Source organism: Strix aluco, chromosome 4, assembly GCF_031877795.1.
Source record: "Strix aluco isolate bStrAlu1 chromosome 4, bStrAlu1.hap1, whole genome shotgun sequence".
In the NCBI taxonomy this organism is placed as follows: Eukaryota; Metazoa; Chordata; class Aves; order Strigiformes; family Strigidae; genus Strix; species Strix aluco.
This window is the reverse complement of record NC_133934.1, coordinates 3,329,276-3,350,345: the sequence shown is the minus strand read 5'-3', so window position 1 is coordinate 3,350,345 and position 21,070 is coordinate 3,329,276. Positions and strand designations below refer to the sequence as shown.

Sequence of the window (21,070 nt, the reverse complement as noted above, 5' to 3'; positions counted from 1 at the left end):
ACAGCGTGAAATAATGGAGATCACCCCAAAAGTCTGGTGGCCCCGAAATCCTTTTCTTGCTGAGGATATTTCTAGCTGCTCTCTGGGGCCAGGCTTCTTTCTGCTGGGATATTTATGTTTCTGATGAACTTCCCATTCATGTCAGCATCTTGAAAAGCTTCCCATCCCTCCTCTTAAAGCAGCCTCTCCCCAGCTGCTCTTACCTGCAGTCCCCGTAATTGGCAATAATTTCCCTAATTGCTCACAAAAGCAGATGTTCTCTCTGTGGCCACATCGAATCGGCTTATACTGTACTATATACATGAGCACACAGCATTAAAGGACTAATTCCTGTAAATAAGCCTATTAAATGGTTAGAAATAATGCCCCCAACTAAACCATCGCTGGCAGCTGGATCCCACCGGTTTTATTAATTTGTTATTTGTAACATGGCAATCCCCGTCTGCTCGGGACCGGCGTGCCCTCGTGCTTGGGCTGTTGATCTTATGTTGTGGCTGGTGGATGTCTTGGCATACAAGATCAACCCTTTGTGTTGTTTCCAGCTAATAAATCACATTTATAGGTAATTAACACTACACCTAACACACCCCCAGTATTACTGGTGAATGGGAGAAGAGACCAGTTCATGCAGTCACGAGCAGGGGGCTGCACCTTTGAGACTTTAGGTGATGCTGCTGAAGAAAAAAATGAATCCCACTTATTTTACTACCTCAAAGGGGAGAAAAAATGTGATTCCCTAATTTTTCTCCAAGCCCTTTGCTTTTCACCCTTCGCAGGGAAAGGATTATCGACAGCAGTGCAGCACCAGTCCTGGGGAAGAACCCTTACCTGAGTCATCAGCTTAATTGCCAGCATTAATGCCTCAAACCAGGAGCTGATGAGATGTAATTAGGCTGTGGGAGGATAATTGCTAGGAGCTCCATCCAGCGGCTGGGGGAGCGTTGCCTTCTAGAAAGCCCCTCAATGCTTTGGGCCTGTCCTTTGCTGGCGGGTGCCATTGGCTCGTGCTGTGGATGTGAAGTCCCCGTTGCCTGTGCTACAAGGGAGAGCACAGTCCTGCAGCATTCAGAAGCTTTTTATATATATAGTATTTTTTTGAATTCTAGTTCTTTCTACTAATTTATGAAGTAGAGGCTGGGATACTTTCTATAAACTAGGATAGCCACATGATTGTTTCTTTTTTATTTTCTGGTGGGTCACATATGATCGACAGTTGTTTCAGCTTTTAATACATCCAGCAACTCTGTCAGAGCTCACAGTGTTGTATTTTCACAGTGTTGCATTTAGATCCAAATTTCACCTGCAATGTGGATGAGAGCTTCAGCAGTCATTTGCATTTAAGCTGCAGCTTGTTTTCATGATAGCCTTGGGCTGGGCCAAAGATCCTTATAAAAAGAGTGTCCTTGCTATCAGCCAGGTGGTAGCTGAAGTCTCTAGCTCACCCCCAACTGATTATTCTGTTTCCCACTTTGGACATTTACATTTTACTTGCTGAAAGCTCCCTTGCTGCTTTCAGGGGTGAGCTCTTCTCCCCCTCTTTCTTGGACCAAAAGTTTTAACTCAAGCTTCTGAAATCCCATATGCTGACACAAAGGGGTATAAAGTCACAGCCCAAACAAACCCTGGGCCGTGCCTGAGCTCAGGGCACGACTTCTGCCAGCAATTTGTTTTGATCTGGGAATTTCAGCCTCTGCATCCCCTTCGGAGGTGATGGCTCCTGGTCCTCGTCGGTGGAGCTGGCTGAAGGCAACCAGCTGGGTTGTGCATCATGCAGTGTCCCTGGATGATGGAGAAATGCAGAGTCTGCCACTGATGTAATGAATATTATTAACTCTTAACACAGTTATGGGCCCTGGCTCCGCTTGTTTATCACCGTTTCATCCTCTTGGTAGCTTCACCATCCAGTGAGAATGGAAAAATTAAGGTGTTTTGATGAACTGAGATTTAAAGCAGCATTGCTCTGGGTTTGCAGCTCCAGAAATACCTGTCAGGCCATTTTCCTTTGGCCTGGAAATATGCTCCGCTATCTTATTTGTAGGTTGTGTTAAAAAACACTTGTGTCTGGCAGCACAACTGCTCCCAGTCAGTCTTTTCAGCTGGAAGCCTTCAGCAGAAGACGTGCCTCAGAATGTTGTTGGCACTCGAATGAAAGTCAGAGAGGAAAGGGCTTTTGACTCCAGTTCCCTTGGTTTGGAAACCTTGTTTATAGACCCTTGCAGCCACTGGTAAAATTGTGATTTTGGTTTCTTTCTCTGTCAAACTGTGACAGAAATACAGTTAATGCGAGATGGAGGGGATGCATCCCTGGCCCTGCTCCTGCTATCGCCATTTGTTCATCATCCTCGACATTTTTTTCTGGTCTAATACATGCAAATATATGTAAAGAGTAAAGACTGTTCCACTGAGTCTTGCACGTTTGTTCAAAGAGAAGGAAAACAAGCCGAATTTACAGGGAATTTGCAAGCTGAATTTTAAGACCCAGATATAAAAAGACCCAAAAAGCGGCTGGCGGTGGCCGCCGATCCTGACCGAGGCGATGCTTTCTGGCATCTTTATTTTCCCTGCGCTCGCAATCGTAATGTCATTAATATGGAGCTTTTTGAGAACTGGAGTATATCCTAATTAGCAGCCTCCGATTTTTTTTCTAGTTTCATAATCAGTGATCTCGGCTATACCAGAAGTGTTACTGTGGCAACAGGGCTGAACTGAGCAGCGGTGCAGAATTACCGCAGGTAAATTGGTGATTTTACGGATCCACGGCACTTTCTTAGCCCAGGGGCTGCTCCGTGGGACGGGCTGGCTGCTCCCCGCACCCTACAGGTGTCCCGGGCGGATTTCAGGGTAAGCACAACCAGCGATTAAGCTGCATGACCGAACGCATGTGTTTTAATTGGAGCTTAGCCTCTGTAATGAGATTTTAAGGCTGTCATGCGAATGATCCCCTCCGACACCTTTGTTTTAAGTAGGATGCTCCGACCGCTCGCTGCACGAACGCTCCGGCTCCCTGGCTCGGTCTCGGCTTGGAGCTGGGACTTCATCTCGATCCTGCAGAAAGGGCTGAGCCCAAATGCTGGGCTTCATTTTTTTTGTTTTTCTTTTTTTTTTTAAACCTTGTTTCTCCTCCCCATGTACCGTTCGCTCGCTCTCCGAAAAGCATCTTGCTAGGTAGGGATGTTGTCACACTAAATAATGGCCATGCTTCATCCTGACTTCTCAGTCAAAAACAACCAGTCCTTTTCATGGCTGGTATGTGAACTGCACTCATGTTTTCTTTGTACATGTTACCAACGATGCCTGGAACAAAGAAGGGGACACCCTAAAATGGAATATTTAAAGCAATATATTCCTAGATGACTTTGCATTTTTTTCTTTTTAATTATTAATTCATTATTTTGAATAATGAGTTGAACATCTTCTCTTGTGCCTCTCAGGCAGTTGCTCTCTGCTTCCCAGTGCCGTGTTGCGGCTACAATGCCCATCCTGTGGGGGAAACCAGGGGACCGGGTCTTGTACTAGCCAGGGGTTTTTACAAGCTCTAGGGGTGTTGCTTCGGCAGATGTTTTAATTACCCCAGAAGGAGGTCTCACCTCTCTCTCCCCTTTGCAACACAGCTCCTGCTGCCCCAACATCCCTCACCAGCCTGGCCTGCAGCAAAACCCTCCATCCCCAGCACCTCCCTCCTGGTTGAGTTTCAGAGCTGGTCCTTCATCTTCATCCTCCCTGATGTGACAGCTCCCCTAGGCTTAGCTTACTGCTCTCCCACTTCTTAGAACTTCACCTTCTCTCAGCTTTTACATGTCCCACCTTGATGCTCCTTGATGCCATGTCCTTTAGGAAACCCTCTTCAGCTGGTCATTCTCTACAGATCCAAGAAGCTCTTCACCCCCTTCTGTCTCCCTCACAATTTATTCCCCAAACCATGCTGGTTTATTCTTCAAGAGTGACTGGCACATGGTCCCATGATCACAGCCGGAGTGCCAGCAGAAAAGAGTGGCTGAGGGCAAATTAAACCCGTTCTAATTATGAGAGTTATTAGGAAAATTATTATTAGGAAAAGAATTGGATGTATTTGTAGCTCTTCCCCTCCAAGGCACTCGGGCGGCTTCCAGACAGTGACTCTGCTCGCTGTGCTGGCAGGGCGGCCGGGAGTGCCCATCCGTGCAGCTTGATGGGCAAGGGCTGGAGATCATCGAGTGCCTTGGTCTTAGACGTGCCACTGATCTGCCCTTGGCATAGCCGGCGATGGAGCCTACACCTCCTGGCTTTTGTTTCTGTGTTTTTAGCATGACACTATCGAGTCTCTAGACTCTATGTTAGTATTTGCCTGGTTTTAAACATGCAGAGAGAGATTTCTTTCCTAAAAACAAGGCAATACAAAAAACTAAGATCTGATGTGCTGCAGTTACAGAGGACAGATACCCACTGTCAACACTTCTTTGTCTCTTTAGGAGCCTGAACTATTTCATGTCCAGATTACTTAAGCATCCACATTCATTGGTGGTTTTCTCTGGTTCTTTTGCTTAAAATCTCATCAGTTTAGTTTTCTTATCTCCTAACTGAGGTAATAATTCCCTAGTTTCAGGGCTCTTCTGGGAGGCTCACTTATCAGTCCTGAGATGCTCCAAGCTCCTTTAGAGGAGGCTATAATGGATTCATTTCCTCTGAGCATCTTTTGACTCTTCGTTAGTGGCTCCTAGGAGATGAGGGTTGTCTCATACACAGCAAAGGGCTCTCATGGTGTGCAGTGACTAATGCTTGTTCACTGAACACCAGCGTAGAGCTGGAGGGATGCTGGTGGGATCCCAAGATACATCCTGCACAGTGTAGGGATCTCCTCCTCAGTGCTGGATGTTATCTTCCTCCACTATGAGCTTAAATCCCAGCAGGTTTGCCTACTGAACTATTTGCAGGACAGTAAGTTACAGAATCCCAGAATGACTGAGGTTGGAAGAGACCTGTGGAAGTCATCGAGTCCAACCTCCCTACTCCTGCAGGGTGGCAGAGAGCTGGTTGCCCAGGTCCATGTGCAGCCAGATTTTGAGTATCTCCAAGGATGGAGACTCCACACCCTCCCTGGGCAACCTGTGCCAGTGCTCGGTCACCCCCATGGTCAAAAAGTGTTCCCTGATGTTCAGGGGGACCCTCCTGTGACTCAGTTTGTGCCCGTTGCCCCTTGTCCTGTCACTGGGCACCACTGGAAAGAGCCTGGCCCCGTCCTCTTTGCACCCTCCCTGCAGGCATTTACAGACATTGATGCGACCCCCCTGAGCCTTCTCTTCTCCAGGCTGAACAGTCCCAGCTCCCTCAGCCTTTCCTCATAGCAGAGATGCTCCAGTCCCTTCATCATCTTCATGGCCCTTCACCGGGCTCTCTCCAGTCTGCCCGTGTCTCTCTGGTACTGGGGAGCCCAGCACTGGACCCAGCACTGCAGGCGTGGCCTCACCAGTGCTCAGTAGAGCAGAGGATCACCTCCCTGGGCCCGCTGGCAATGCTTTGTCTAACGCAGCCCAGGACACCCCTGGCCCTCTTTGCCCCAAGGGCACGTTGCTGGCTCAGGGTCACCCTGGTGTCCAGGGTCTTTCCTGCCAAGCTGCTTTCCAGCTGGGTGGCCCCCAGCACATACTGGTGCCTGGGGTTGTTCCTCCCCAGGGGCAGGACTTTGCACTTCTCCTTGTGGAACTTCATGAGGTTCCTCTTGGCCCATTTCTCCATCCTGGTGAGGTCCCTCTGAATGGCAGCACGACTCCCTGGTGTATCAGCCACCCCTCCAAGTTTGGTGTCATCAGCAAACCCGCTGAGGGATCACTCAGCCTGATCTTCCAGATCATTCATGAAGATGTTAAACAGGACTGGATCCAGTAAATTATTCTCAACTGTGGTCTCAAAGGTCCTTGCAAATATTTCTGAATGAATTAAACGTGCATCATTCACTTACAGAGTAAAAAAGCAGGTTTGGGAGCCTTTTTACGGTAGGTCACGCCGAAGCACAGGGATTTCCAGCTTTTGGCAGCAGAGGTAGGAAGAGAGCTTGGGAACCTCCTTCCAAGTTCTGGCTGGTGAACACCTGATCCTCTCTACACCCACCCACGATGGTTTCACGCACATTGCTGCTGCCAGTGTGTGCTTTGAGAGCCTGGGATAGACCAACATCTCACTAAACATCACCTCCACGAGGAAAACTGATCCTAGCTCAGGCCATCAGTTTTTAACATCATCCTAACAGCTCTAGCTATTTCTGGATGCCCAGAAAGCCAGATGGGAGTAGGGTCGGGTTCCCTCCATGCACGTATGACGATGTTGCTCTTTGAAATGGGACCATGCATTTGCCTGTGGGACTGAGGGCCACAAAAATGGTCCGAGGGCTGGAACACCTCTGCTGTGGAGAAAGGCTGAGAGAGTTGGGGTTGTTCAGCTGGAGAAGAGAAGGATCCAGGAGACCTTATTGCAGCCTTTCAGTACTTAAAAGGGGTTTATAAGAAAGACAGAGAGAGACTTTTTACCAGGGCCTGTAGTGGCAGGATGAGAGGCAACAGTTTTAGACTGAAAGAGGGGAGATTGAGGTTGAATGTAAGGAAGAAATTGTTCCCTGTGAGGGTGGTGAGGCCCTGGCACAGGTTGCCCAGAGAAGCTGTGGCTGCCCCCTCCCTGGAAGGGTTCAAGGCCAGGTTGGACGGGGCTTTGGGCAACCTGGGCTAGTAGAAGGTGTCCCTGCCTGTGGCAGGGGGGTGGGACTGGATGATCTTTAAGGTCCCTTCTAAGCCAAACCATGACATGAGTAAATAGTGAGGTGCAGAAAACTGGTGATTTGTTGAACGTTGGGCAGGTGGAGAAAGCAAAACCTCAATCCCTTACCACAGGCTTGTCCTCCTCCTGCGCCGTTCAGTTACAGCGGCTGTTGGTCATGTGGAAGCCGCCTGTTTATTTAAAAGCAAAAAAAAAAAAAATGAAGTGGATTTTCAGAAGGGGTGAATGGTTGCTGTGATTCATCTTTTCTGTTGAAGAGTGGAAAAGCAGAGGGTGGGGTGGGGGAATAATATTCAGTGACACATCAAAGGCCTTGTTTCAGCTTCGGAGACACATGCAAGGAATTAGTCACTGCGTCTCAGTGCAACAAAACCCTCTTCCCTCCCTAAATGCAACAGCTCCTCTCCCTGCGATGGCCAGCTCGCCACAGCCCTTAGCCATCCCAACGCAGTTCGGAGCCTACGCAGCTCGTTGCATGGTGTTAACAAAGAGAAGTCAGTGCACAGCATAAGGACCCCCCCGCAAAACGCTTGGCCCCCGGGTGATTTCTTGTAGGGTGCTTTTCGGTGCGGAGGTCCCAGCAGCAGGACTTATCATTATTTTTACATCCTTTGCATCTCAGGTTTGGGGGGAACCCAGTGCTGGTGAAATCGTTCTGCCATCGGACGAGCCTGTGGGCAGCTCTCCTCTGCTGCGGATCACAGCTCCAGTGAGAGGCTGCAAAACCACAAACGGGATTTAAAAGGAGCAGGGAGGGGGAGAGGGAACAGCAGGTTTGTTTTCCAGGGTGGCTGAGCCATGCTGATGGCTTACTGCCACCAAAAAGAAGAAAAAAAAAAAAGACCTTTTTCCCCTTTCTTTATGCTCATGCTTGTTCTCGTCCTACTGTGAGCTGCTTCAAAGAGCTAACCGGTGCAAATGCTAACCTTGCTCCTAGTTTTGCCCTCTTGCCTGCCAAAAAAAGAGAAGAAAACTGAACAATTTTTTTTTATTTTTCACTGTGGTTGGGGCCAGCACAAGGCGGTCGGGTGGTCTCGGTTGAGCCACTACATTTTAGCATCCTATTGATAGCAGCAGTGGTTTCTGGGGTCCTGGAAAGCCGGGTAGAATTCAGGTCATGTCTCCTCCTCGCCCATAGAAAAAGATTGCCTCATTTTCCAGGAATTAGGAATATGTCAGCGGTGGGGGTAAATCCTGCCTTTGATGGTGCACGGCTGTATCCCGGTAGGATCTGGGCAGTTTCTACAGCCCTAAATACTAATTCTTTGCTTTCTGGAAGCACAGGGAGGTGGTCCTGCAGCCAAACCCCCCTATAGCAGCGGCACACACAAGGACTATTTTTAAGCTACTTATTATTTTATAAAGAGATTATTTCTTCTTTTTTTCCCCCTCCAGCATCAATCATCTTGACAAGATCCGCTTATTTTAAAACATACGTCCTGCAGCCTAAAACCCAGCCTTTCCTATAGGAAGCTTCTGAGCAGCGTACGGGAAAGCTCAGTGCATATGTACTCTCTCTCGATATAAAAATATATGTATATAAATATATATATATATAAAAAAAAATATTTCTGGAAACGCCAGTAGCAATTATTCAGGTTTCTAACCCTAAAAGGAAGGTTTAAAACGAAGACACAACGCTGAGCATCCCAACCCGCCGGGGCAGCGGTGCCGAAGCCGGCTCCTTTCTCCTCGGCAGAGCCGGCGCCGTGACGTCAGGGTGTTTTTCTGCAGAGCTCGCAGGATGTTGCAGCCGGCCAAGAGCTGTGTTTATGTTGATAACATTACAAGTATTTCCTCTCCGTTTCCGAAACCAGCAGGGAGGGAGCCGAGGGGGAAGGGAGACTCGGGTTTCTTCAGCTTTGGGGTAGGACTCTCGAGGCCTTTTATGTTAAGAAGCGGGTAACGACGTACTGCTGGCATTTATTTATACTGCATTTGGGAATAGGGAGTGTTTAATAGCCGGGGCTGGGAGCTGGGAGCGGGGCTGGCACAGCCCTCCCCTTGCGCAGGGCTCTTTCGCTTGTTCTCTGCTCCGGATCCGGTTTTAAGGTGATAAAGCGGCGCTGGCAGCTGATTGCCGGTCACAGGAGCAGCTCCCAGGATTTTTGTGAAATGATCCGCACAGCAAGCTGGGATGCTCTCAGGGCTGCCCGGCATCCTGTTTCTTTTGACATTCACAGTAATAAAGCCGTAAAAACTCAGGATCTGCACTGCATCCAGCTTTCTTCAGGAAAACGGGGAAAGGCTTGGGGAAATTTGATATTCTGTCCCCTTGCCAACCCTTTCCTCCTAATGCAATCTGCTCAAAGATCAATGAACTTATTAAATGTTAATATCAAGGGGGTTTTTAAGGCAGGCAGCTGCCTGCCCGCTGATGTCATCCAGGGCATCGGAGCTGCGCTGCCAGCTCAGCGAAGAAGGGACCTGCATCAATGGTCGGACTCGATGATCTTAAGGGTCTTTTCCAACCTAAATGATTTGATAATTCTATGATCATCCTGAAGGGGTTGTGCAGCCAATACCCATGGCTGGTCCAGGAATTGCCTGCAGCTCTCATCCATACAGCAATCATAGAATCATAGAAGGGTTTGGGTTGGAAGGGACCTTAAAAGATCACCTAGCTCCAACCCCCCTGCCATGCAGTCGTGGAAATAAAACCAAGCTCATTTATTGTATGGGGTTTACTTCTCCACAACAGAGGGCAGAAAGAAGAGGGGATTCACAGCTTTTACTTCCTTCCAGCTACCCTCCATGTCCTGCTGTTGACACCAAGGGAAAATGTGCTGAGAATGGGGGAGAAGAGCCAACGGGACGTTTGGCTGTTGGCCTTAGAGAGGGGGTCTTTCCTTTCTTAACTTTCTCAAGAGGATTTCAGGGACCACAGATGGGAGAGGAATCAGGCCCCCTGCGGTCCAGTCCCAGCTCTGCCACCCCTTTTCTGAGTCACCATGAACAAATTATCATTGCTCCGGTATTTGAGGTATGCTGCAAGAGCTGAAGCAACCTGCTCAAAAGATCCTTGAAGCCATTAAGAAGGGTTTGGAAGAGATTTAGATCTGTATGGTTTTCCAATGATCAGTTAATTATGGGCCAAGCAGTGAAGAGCAAGATCTCAGTGTGAGGAGCTGGTAGGATGCCAACGTGGTGGGAGCATCCCCATTATGGATGGGTTTCTCTGCTCTTGGGGCAAACTGCTGTTGTGGAGCCAGTGCTGGCATAGCTGTGGGAATCCCAAATGAACAGGATCTGAAATGAATGGGATCCCAAATGAGCCGAATCCCAAATGAACTTAGGCTGGAGAAGAGTAGGCTGAGGGGAGACCTCACGGCCCTCTACAACTGCCTGAAAGGAGGGTGCAGAGAGGGGGGATGAGTCTCTTGAGCCAAGGAACCAGCGGCAGGCCAAGAGGGAATGGCCTCAAGCTGCGCCAGGGCAGGGTCAGACTGGCTCTTAGGAAGGATTTCTTTGCAGAAGGGGTTGTTGGGCGTTGGAATGGGCTGCCCAGGGCAGGGGGGGAGTCCCCATCCCTGGAGGGGTTGAAGAGTCGGGTTGACCCAGCGCTGAGGGATCTGGTGGAGTTGGGAACAGTCAGGGTGAGGTTAATGGTTGGACTGGAGGAGCTTCAAGGGCTTTTCCAACTGAGATGATTCTGTGATTCTGTGAACATGATCCCAAATGAATGGGATCCCAAATGAGCGGAATCCCAAATGAACAGGAACTCTCTTTTTGAGAAACAGGGTGAAGAGAAAGGGAGCCACATCCACCTAGGAGAATGGCATTTGTATACAAATATTCATCAAAACACAGTGAACAGTCGCTTTTTTACCTAGGAGTGTTTGCAGAAGAGCCAGGTCTTTCCCATTACCTTGTTATTGTTTGCTTCTTGTGGTAGTGATGGGTTCCTGGCGAGGGAAGCAGTTGCAATGCTGAGACCGTGGCACCTTCATCAGCCCTTGCAAGGTTTCAGGAGTGTCAGTGCCGCTGTTATGTTCATTTGGAGATTCACTGTGGACTTAGGGTCTTTCTGCCTTTGCACGTGAGTCTGATCATGAGGAACACCCTATTTCTGTGGGTTTTCACAGTGGGATGCTTGAAGGATCTGTCTCCTCCACCGAGTTGCTCTCGTTCTTGCTGGCAGCACAGCTCCATGTGCTTCTTGGTTAAAATTAAGCACAGGGAGGACTCAAGCTCCCTTTCCTACACTGAGAGGGTGGAAAACCTCTTTGGCTTAGGACCATCTCAGCTCCAGAGTGTGATTGCTTGTTGAGTGGCCTCAACAAGCACCAAGAGTGGAGCATGTAATCAAAACTCTACTGGTTGTGGGTTTTCCAGACATCCCACCATGGAGCAGAGCCTTGAGGAAGGCATTGCAGGACCAGTCCCGCTCTTGCCAGCAGCAGGAGGACTGAATCAGTTCAAATTCATCCAGACAAATATTTTAACCAATGATGAATCCCTCTGGAAAGTTGGCTGCTTACACCAGTGGGACCCCTTGGAGAAAGCCTGCCTCAGGACTGGCCGCGGAGGGAGCTGAAGGAAAGGTCTTATCTCTGCAGCTTGATTTCCTTCTGGTTCAGGGTTTGTCTGACCTTTTGGTCACTGAGTAAGTTTGATTTTTGCCAGGTTTTCTTTCGGGGGGAGGAAAATCATGGGTGGTGCTGGTGGGAGGATACTCCCGGGTGGGGTGGGGAGGATCTTGTATTTCTGATATCGTTTCCAGCGTGTTGATGACTTCAGTGTTGTCCTTTTGCCCAGAGTTTGGGATGGGTCTAGATTGAAGTAGATTTAAATAAATACAACGAGAACAACAGGAGATGTATTTAAGAGGGGGAGGTTTAGACTGCATATCGGGAATAAAACCCTTTCTTGGCGGCGTGTCAAGTTGACTTGGCGGCGTGATCTCACAGCCTTCTCCCAGGAGATGCTGAAGATGCAGCTGGACGTGTGACAAAAGCCTGAAGGACAGGAGAGAGTCGTACGGCAGCTGCCAGTCAATGGCACAGAGCAGAGCCCTCTCCGAGCCCTCTCTGGGCTCGTAGCAGATGCAAGATGCTGGCCCGTCCTTGGGAGGCCCCAGGCCATGTGCTGGTGTGGGGCTTGGCAGCTTTAGGCTCTCCTCTGGCCAGGACGATGACATCTCGCATCTCGCCGTCGTTTGCCTCAGCCTCTGGATCTATATCTGTTTGGGAGGAGATAATGACACCCATTTCTCAGGAGCTTTTTGAGGTCTACAGAGGAAACAAATCACCATAAAAACCTTATATTTAAAAGGGCTGGGGGAGAAAGCCTGAGGGAAACAATTTTACTGATGTCATCATCCTGTAATTTTGCAGGACATTTCCTGAAAAGAAATGTACAGTACAATGAATGTGCAGCCTGCACTTGCAGATGATCTTGAATTATTATTTACGGGCATTTGTTTCATCTGCACATGCAGGGAATCTGGTGGGGTTTGAATGGAGCGGAGCCTGGCCTTGTGCGGGTGTTCTGCCTGCACCCAGTAACAGGCAGGGGCTTCAGGCAGGGATCTGCTGGGCACTGCCCGCAGGAGGAGCTGACCTCTCCTTCCTGGGGCTTTGAGCAACCTGATCTGGTGGAAGGTGTCCCAGCCCACAGCAGGGGAGTTGGAACTGGATGATCTTTAAGGTCCCTGCCAACCCAAACCAGTCTGTGATTCTATGATTGTTCCCTGCCTCTGGTTCTGGGGCATTTTGGATCAAGGCTCCGTGCCGTGGTCTTCACATGTATTCCATTTCAGTTTGCTCAAAGTACACTCATTTGCAGAACGTTTTATGAACAACTTATTAATTTCCTTTAAGACCAGGTACTTATCTTTGGTGCTCAGCTTCATAGCTCATTCCTCTCATGCTCTCCCACAGTTCATCCATTCCCTGCTTCACCTCTGGTCATCTTTGCTGGTCCACCAGACCGGGATCTCTCCATGCCCCCTCCTGTTGGGAACGTATGAACATATCTGTAAATCCTTGCCATCCACAGGCCTGCTGGGACTCCAACCACACGTTCACTCCTCCCTTCCAGCTCTACACACACAAGATGCACAGCAGTGTCCCCAGTTTGAATTATTTTGGGATGACGTTGCATGAGGGTTTAAATAACTGTTCTTTGCTCTCTTCCCCAGGTCAACATGGATTTGTGGTTCTTTCTCCTTTTGCTTGGAAGTGGCCTGATAAGCGTAGGTGCTGACAACGTCACGACAGGTAAACTACGCTCATTGTCTCCTCTCTTTCATCCCCAAATTATCTTTAGGATCAAAGGAGTAAGTGCTCACACGCTCAGTGACTTTCTCCTGCCCTCCACTTAACTGTAATATAAAGTATTGGAAAGAGAGTGATGGGCCGCAGGTGCTCATAAATGGGACCTGCAGGTTTTACCTCTAGCAAATATTGATCCTCTCTTACAGGGGCTCTAATCTTTGTACCTCCTCAATATCATGTTATCTTTTCAAGTTACCTGCTTTTATAAGGTTTGCATTACAGTGCTGTGCAAAGCATTCCCTGTCCTGGACTCAGGGTTTTTTTGGATGTTTTATCCTTATAGTTACAGTCACACAAATTTCCAGCATATAAACCCTCCAGTGTTGCAGACAGGTATCTCACGGAGGTTTCCTTGTGCTTTCTCCTCTCACAGAGCCACCCACAACAGTGCCCACCTCCCCCAGGAGCCCCACCAAAGCTCCTACAGCCGGTCCTGAGGATGGGACACCGACAAGTGCAAACAGCCTCAACATTAGCACTCCAGTGACTGTTTCTACCATGGCATCAAAGCCACCTACAACCACAGCCACCAGGATCTCCCCCAACACCACCATTGTCAGCCTCAACACCTCCACCCTGGGGACAACCGTTCCCATGCCTCTGGCCACCTCCCTGCTACCCAGCGTGGCACCATCTGCTCCACGCACCTCTCTCCCCACCACAGAAGCGGAGGCGACGGAGAGGAATTTCAGTGCAACGGTGACAACACAAGAGACCTCTTCTGCTTCCCACAACGGTAAGCATCTCCTTCACCTCTTCTTCTCCAGGCCACCCTGCCTCTGGGTTTGTTTCTTTGCTCTTCTTCTGTTTTGCTGAACAAAAGGGAATGAGAAGAGACTTTGGAGCAAATTCCATGGTGATACGAAACAATATAATGCCCTGAACTGACCAGATCAGAAGAGATTTATCCTACCAAAGGTTTGGGCTTCTTGCCAAGATGCTGGGGCACCAGCAACCCTGGGATCTCGTTCTGCTTTTCTCACAGATGAATTTCATTGTTTTTTGTGGTTTCCGGACTGTGAAATAGGGCTAGTGCTGCACAGCTCCCAGGTGCTGGCTGAAAAGTTGATCCATAACGTGTCTGTGTAGGCAATAGCAATAAATCACTCCGGGTTGCTGCTCAGCTGCAGACCTTGGGTTATCCAGAGTTTTGCTACATTTAGTTTTATTTTGGTAGCCACCATGGGCTCAAGCTGTGCTTTCTGGCACTGTACAACCACTCACACAACAAGGCAGTCCCTGTCCCAAAGGAAGTAAGGCTTAGACTAGAGGTGGCCACCTCTGTGATTCTGTGCTTACAGTATCATTTTTTTCCTCCATTACTTGGACTATTTTAATCTTTGAAAGGTGTAGATCATAGAATGATAGAATCACAGCATGATTTGGGTTGGAAGGGACCTTAAAGACCATCCAGTTCCACCGCCCTGCCCCAGGCAGGGACACCTTCCACTAGCCCAGGTTGCCCAAAGCCCCGTCCAACCTGGCCTTGAACCCTTCCAGGGAGGGGGCAGCCACAGCTTCTCTGGGCAACCTGTGTCAGGGCCTCACCACCCTCACAGGGAAGAATTTCTGCCTTAGATCTCATCTAAATCTCCCCTCTCTCAGTTTAAAACCGTTACCCTCCGTCCTATTGCTGCACCCCTGATCAAGAGTCCCTCCCCCCTTTCCTGTAGCCCCTTTCAGTCCTGGGAGGCCGCTCTAAGGTCTCCCCAGAGCCTTCTCTTCTCCAGCTGAGCCCCCCCAACTCTCTCAGCCTGTCCTCACAGGGGAGGTGCTCCAGCCCCCCGAGCATCTCCGTGGACTCCTGTGGCCCCCCTCGAGCAGGTCCATGTCCTTCTGATGTTGGTGCCCCCAGAGCTGGACCCAGCACTGCAGTGGGGTCTGATGAGAGCAGAGCAGAGGGGGAGAACCCCCCCCTCGCCCTGCTGCCCACATTGCTCTGGGTGCAGCCCAGCACACGGGTGGCTTTCTGGGCTGTGAGCGCATGTTTCTGGCTCACAGTCAGTTTTCCATCCACCAACACCCCCAAGTCCTTCTCCTCGGGGCTGCTCTCCATCCACTCCTCGCCCAGGCTGGATTTGTGCTTGGGATTGCCCTGACCCATGTGCAGGACCTTGCCCTTGGCCTTGTTGAACTCCATGAGGTTTGCACATCCCACCTCTCCAGCCTGTCCAGGTCCCTCTGGATGGCACATCCCTTCCCTCCAGGGTGTCGACTGTACCACACAGCTTGGTGTCGTCATCAAACTTACTGAGGGTGCAAGAGCTGAGCATGATGAAGTGTTGTCTCTATTTCCATCCTGCTGTCATTCCCCTCTTGGCACATCATAAAAATGGCCCCTAAATATCTAGCTTGGCTGTTCAATGTAAGTTAAGAGCAAAAATCAGGCAAAAATAGGCTGAAGTGACCAGAAAGCTTAGCTGATTTGTGACTCTTCAGCCATGGTTTGAGACCCAGCTTTGATACGTGCCTCTGAGTTGCAACAGTTAAACAGCAGTGACTGCTAGAGCTTATAGTGAAAGCCTCGGCAGTGCAGGATTTAATTGGAAAACAGGATGGGTCGTTTGGTGGTGGGGTAGAAAAGACTTCAAGAAGATAATACTGGAGTTAATGCAGGGAGATATGAAGTGTACATTCCCTAAGAATAAATTTCTCAAGGATACTGGGTGTTGGGTATCTAAACGTCTCTTCAGATCGATGAGGTGTGTGTGCCCTCTTCCTCTGGGCATCTTTGGAAACTGCAGCCCATGAAGCCGCAGTGAAGTTGGTTTTGCTACCGACATAGGAAGGGATGCAGCTGAAGGAAGTTTGCAACCCAACTTTCTAATGTCCTGCTATCCCCGAGCTCATCCAGCTTCCTTTCAAAGACAAATCCCCAAGGCTTTTTTCCGGGGTAAAGGAGTCCAGAGTAACCTTAGATACATGCACGGTGCAAGTTTAGAATAAACGTAGCCTTCAAATGGGAGTGATGGAGGCAAAAGCCTTAAGTACTGCTAAGATCTGGATTTTGTAATCGCTGTCTGCTAGTGGAGGACTGAATTTATCATTTTTGTGTCTTTTCTACTTTTTTTATGACTTGGGGTACTGTTTTTGGTGAACTCCCTTGGTGTATGCTATAAGACATTGGCCATTGCACCAGCAAGGCCAGATTTGGCTTCTCACTTGATGTCAGTCCCAAGAACAAATGAGCAAATCTGATTCTTTCTTTATTACAAGTAATTTGTCAAGGAGCAAAATTAGTTTTAGGGCTGCCTTTGTCTTTAATCTTCATGGGAAATTTGGATATCAGTCATGGAAAAATTAAGTGGTGCTCAAGAGGGACAGGGGCAGAAGGCGCCGCCTGAATTACATGTTGTACAAGCAGTTCCTGCTTCTCCAGACCTACCAGGACTGTCCTCAACCCCGTGCTGCAGCTCTTCACGCGTAAAACAGGGGCTTGGGGTGCCCGTGCCAGCGGCATGGCAGCAGGAGAGCTGGGCTGTGCTCTCGTTGGCACAGATTTCTCCTGGCTTCCTCTGGATGAAATATCCAAAACAGCGGGTAGAGGCTTTCCTTGGATGCTCATCATCCCCATCCCTGAGCCCAGCTGCTCTTAATCGAACTCTTGGCTCAGCCACTCTGTTAAAATTACACACAAGTGTTATCTCTTAATATTTAAGTGCTAATGAATTACACCAGTGACTTGCTGGTTATAGGCTTAAACAGACTGTGTTACCGATTAAGAGTGATGGGTTGTGTTTATCGATGTTATAGCTCAGCTTCATCTCCCTGCTCTGCTGATAAAAAGTTGCTTTTTAATCCTTTTTCCTTGTTACTACGTGAAGGCTGAAATTCATTTTAACATCCCAGCTTTATAGCTGGTGTTTTAAAGGAAAGATTTACAAGAGGATGATGAGAGTTACTAGATTTGTTACTGTCTTGGTCTTTCATCCTTCCTGACTTATTAAAATGTATATTTCTTTGTTGCTAAGAAACTTTTGTTTTCTTTTTCTACAGGTAACTCTGACAGAAGAGGTAAGAATTTTATATTTCATTGCTGTTTAGTCAAGCCCTCAGTAAAAACATTTCCAAAAGTATTCTGCTATTAGATAGCTCTCCTTACGACACACTTCCAAAATTGCTTTTACAAAGCCTATCAAGCTCTTTAGAAGAGCTGGTGACACAATGATATCTTAATTTCTGTTGCGCTTTTCTTTTTAGAAATAAAGAATCCCATACCAATTTTTACATGTCCTATTAGATACAGAGAGTTCCTGCTGAATGCTCTGAAAATACCAGCATTACCATCCCTAGAGTCAGATGACCAAAGTCTAAGAAGCCATTCAGCAAATTTCCTTCTTTATTGACTGTGACTTACCCTGTTTGATCCGGACAAATTCTGCAAATGATGTGAATAATTATTATTCTCCTTAATTCTGTTGGCAAGCAGTAGCACACATCCATTTCTTGTAATATAATAGCACTTAGGCGCATTTTTCCATCTCTTAGTTCTGAGAACTGGCACCGCTACCCGAATATTTGCAATTACTCCTTGCTTTAGCTGGATAGGAGCGGGTAGAGCGGAGGTGCAGCCAGCCTGGTTCTCCCTCTAGAAACACGCTTCCTCGGTGTGTTTTCAGCATTGCTCTGATGGGTGTTTCAGCTTTGTAAACTCTACAGTGATCTGCTTTGTGCTGCTTGGTGTGCCAAACCTGCACCGTCCCGCTGATGGTACAGAGGAAAAGACAGATGCTCTATGATAGTTACTGTCAATCCACATTTGCGCAGAGAAAATATACAGGAGGAAATAAAAGGGGGCGGAGGAAATAAAAGGGACGCAGGTCCGAGTGAATTCTTCTAAAATAATTGTTAAGCTGCTGGAGAAATATTCAGTACAATTCCCTTGGATCTGGCATGACTCGGGTCTGATTTTGTTATCTCTCTGCCATTGTTCATCCCTGCTCCTGAGAGCACAGAAATGGAAAAATGGGGGAAAATATTATTTCCTAATATATTAATATTTCTATTATTAATGTTAATACTAATAATTAATATTTTCCAAGTCCTGTGACTTGGAGGGTTATTCTAGGGGGATTGGTCCCAATTCCTGACTCTGTGGCACCAAGAAGCAGCACTGGGAGCAAAACCGTGGCAGCAAGAAGTGGAAGGGCTGCTGTTAGCATTAAGTACAGCTGTCGGTAAAACATGGCTTGGGTCATGTTGGGGATGTGGTGTCTTCCCAGTGACTCCAAAGGGACTGATTCTGTCTCTGCAGGTCATTTTTCTCCTGCTTTAAGATGGTAGAGTTTCAGTCAATGCCTCTATTTTGATTTATTCCAGAAAACAATCTTCTCTGATGTTGTAATCATTTTTGGATGTGTAAAGGACACGGGAAAGAATTGTTTGGATTTGTTTTTTCATGTAGATGTGGGATTAGTTAGATGTGGGATTAGCTAACATGTATGTTTTTCTGACCTAAGTGCATCTTACCCAAACTATACCCCCTAACCACTATAGGATATATCACGTCATGTGTAGCATATATCACATCACTTATAGAATATATCACATCGTGGAGAAAATTGATGCAGGTTACAGCAGAGTCAGCCTCCCATCAGTTTATGTGGCTCTTCCATTTAAAAAGTGAGTCTCCTCTAGATTGAGGGGGCTTTGCCACTAAACCCTTTCAAGGTTAGACAGACCTGTGAAACCACAGCAGGTTAAATCCAGCTACGCTGACTTCTGCAGGACTAATCAGCACAGGATAAGCTCTGCTCGAAGCTGAAGGCCTTTGAGCTTGTGCTGGAGTTTTTCTTTAAATCTCAAGAGGATTTTGAGTGATGGTTTATGGGGAGGTGAGCCATGGGAACACGCGTCTTGTCTCATTTCAGGTGTGTGTTCCCCTGGGAATCGCTGGAAGATTTTTAATCTCTAGTATTGGAAAGTGGGGAAATAGGTTGTTTTCTTATCAGGAAAGTTACAGTAATAATCTTCACAATATTCCAAAATGAAAAGCTTTCTAACAAATTGGTGCTTGAGGGTTATTTTGAAGATGAGGAGCAGAGAAGTGATTTTTATCCAAATTAGTGAAAATCTTCTGCCTCTTATTGCTTGCACTTGTACTATCGCATGAAGCCATTCCCAGTGGTGTATCTCAGACACCGAGTACACTTCGACAACTATTATATGACTCATGCAGGAAGCAAGTAGCCCTTTTATTTCTGTCCCCCTCCCATAACAGCATCAGCAGAAGGGATCTCTGCAAGCTTTGGGGCTGTTGAGTGACGGAACTGCCTGTGCTGGAGCTTTGGTGATGAGCAGGGCGGTGTGGAAGGACGTTTGCAGGTGGCTCTGCTCACCCTGGTCTCCTGATTTGGGGTCAGAAGGGGATTTTTTGTGAAGTCGGACCGATGGAAATTAGTGTTTTGCTTTTCCTGGCAGCACCCAACCCTTGCAGATGCTGCAAGTCCTTCCCCATCCCATTTTGGTGACCATGGCCCTTTAGGGCATCCGTAAACTCTTTTTCTGCTACAAGAGATGGTTTAATCCTTCGCAAGCCTGGAAGGGAGAGGCTGAGCCGGGCATCCTTGGCAGGCTCACTGAAAAGTCTTGCCTGCTTTGCCCAGGGGCAAGAGAGTAAAGCTGCACAAATATTTATGACTTTACGTGTTCAAGGGGTTATGCCACGCTCTGGGCTCAAGCGCCGTTTCTGAGACAGCTGTGGGGATGTATCAGCAAGACAGATCCCTTCCCAGTGGGGCAGTGGGGATGAGAAGTGCCCTGCCTGCTCCTGCTTCGTGCCTGGAGTTGGTATGATGGATAGAGTGGCCCTTGGCTGGAGAGACACTTAATGCCTCCTGAAGGGATTGCCCAGTGGTTGCACCATAGAATCACAGACTGGTTTGGGTTGGAAGGAACCTTTAAATGTCATCTAGTCCACCCCCCTGCCATGGGCAGGGACACCTTTCACTAGCCCAGGTTGCTCAAAGCCCTGTCCAACCTGGCCTTGAATGTTTCTGGGGAGGGGGCATCTTCCATCTCTCTGGGCAACCTGGTCCACTGTTTCACCACCCTCATCATAAAACATTTATGTCCAACCTCAACCTACCCTCTTTCTGCTTAAAACCATTACCCCTTGTTCTGTCTGTCCATCTTTTTTATAAGCCCCCTTTAAGTCCTGGGAGGCCGCTCTAAAGTCTCCCCAGAGCCTTCTCTTCTCCAGCTGAACCCCCCCAACTCTCTCAGCCTGTCCTCACAGGGAGGTGCTCCAGCCCCCCGAGCATCTTTGTGGCCTCCTCTGGCCCCGCTCGAGCAGGTCCGTGTCCTTCTGATGTTGGTGCCCCCAGAGCTGAACCCAGCACTGCAGGGGGGTCTGATGAGAACAGAGCAGAGTGGGAGAATCCCCCCCCTCGCCCTGCTGCCCACACTGCTCTGGGTGCAGCCCAGCACACGGGTGGCTTTCTGGGCTGTGAGCGCATGTTTCTGGCTCACAGTCAGTTTTCCATCTACCAACACCCTCAAGTCCTTCTCCTCAGGGCTGTTCTCAATCCACTCATTTCCCAGCCTGGATTTGTGCTTGGGATTGCCCTGACCCATGGGCAGGACCTTGCCCTTGGCCTTGTTGAACTGTAAGGTTCACATGGGCACAGAAAGGGTCATGTCTACCTCCCAGAAAAGCATCCAGGCATGGTTTGAAGAAAGCAGGCAACAAACCCCCTCCCATTTCCCTATGGATGGGTTGAAATAATGCATCCATATCCTACCAGGATGGACAGAAAGCAGCAGAGAGACCTGGAGCTCAGGAGGATCCTCTGGCTCTGAAGCATTGCTCTGCTTGTTGTGTACCTCTCCCAGTGCTCCTCACTGCCGTGGTAGCACCTTGCAGGAGATGGGGCCGGAGGACCACAGTGCCGAGCAGAATATGACAACAATCTGGCCTTGTCCCAAGCAAAGCATGTGTATGTGTGTGACACAGCCCCAAGGGAGTAATTTAAGGTGTTTTGTGACTACACTCGCTGGTTTCTCTGAGCTGCTGTGTCTGGGGTGGCTTCTTCTTCCACCTCCCAAAC

The 21,070-nt window shown here is 48.5% G+C and overlaps 1 protein-coding gene across 4 annotated transcripts in view; it reads left to right on the top strand.

Moving 5' to 3' along the window:
- The window catches only part of PTPRA (protein tyrosine phosphatase receptor type A), a 134,763-nt gene that overhangs the window by 90,560 nt on the left and 23,133 nt on the right, over positions 1 to 21,070 (top strand). For 2 of the 4 annotated variants that reach the window (XM_074821803.1, XM_074821804.1), the window contains 3 exons: positions 12,887 to 12,965; positions 13,396 to 13,758; positions 17,019 to 17,036. In XM_074821803.1, coding sequence (XP_074677904.1) covers positions 12,887 to 12,965; positions 13,396 to 13,758; positions 17,019 to 17,036 — 460 coding nt within the window. Of the gene's footprint in view, positions 1 to 2,648; positions 2,842 to 8,565; positions 8,612 to 12,886; positions 12,966 to 13,395; positions 13,759 to 17,018; positions 17,037 to 21,070 lie in introns of those variants that run through there. The other 2 variants (XM_074821806.1, XM_074821807.1) reach the window with 2 other exon arrangements.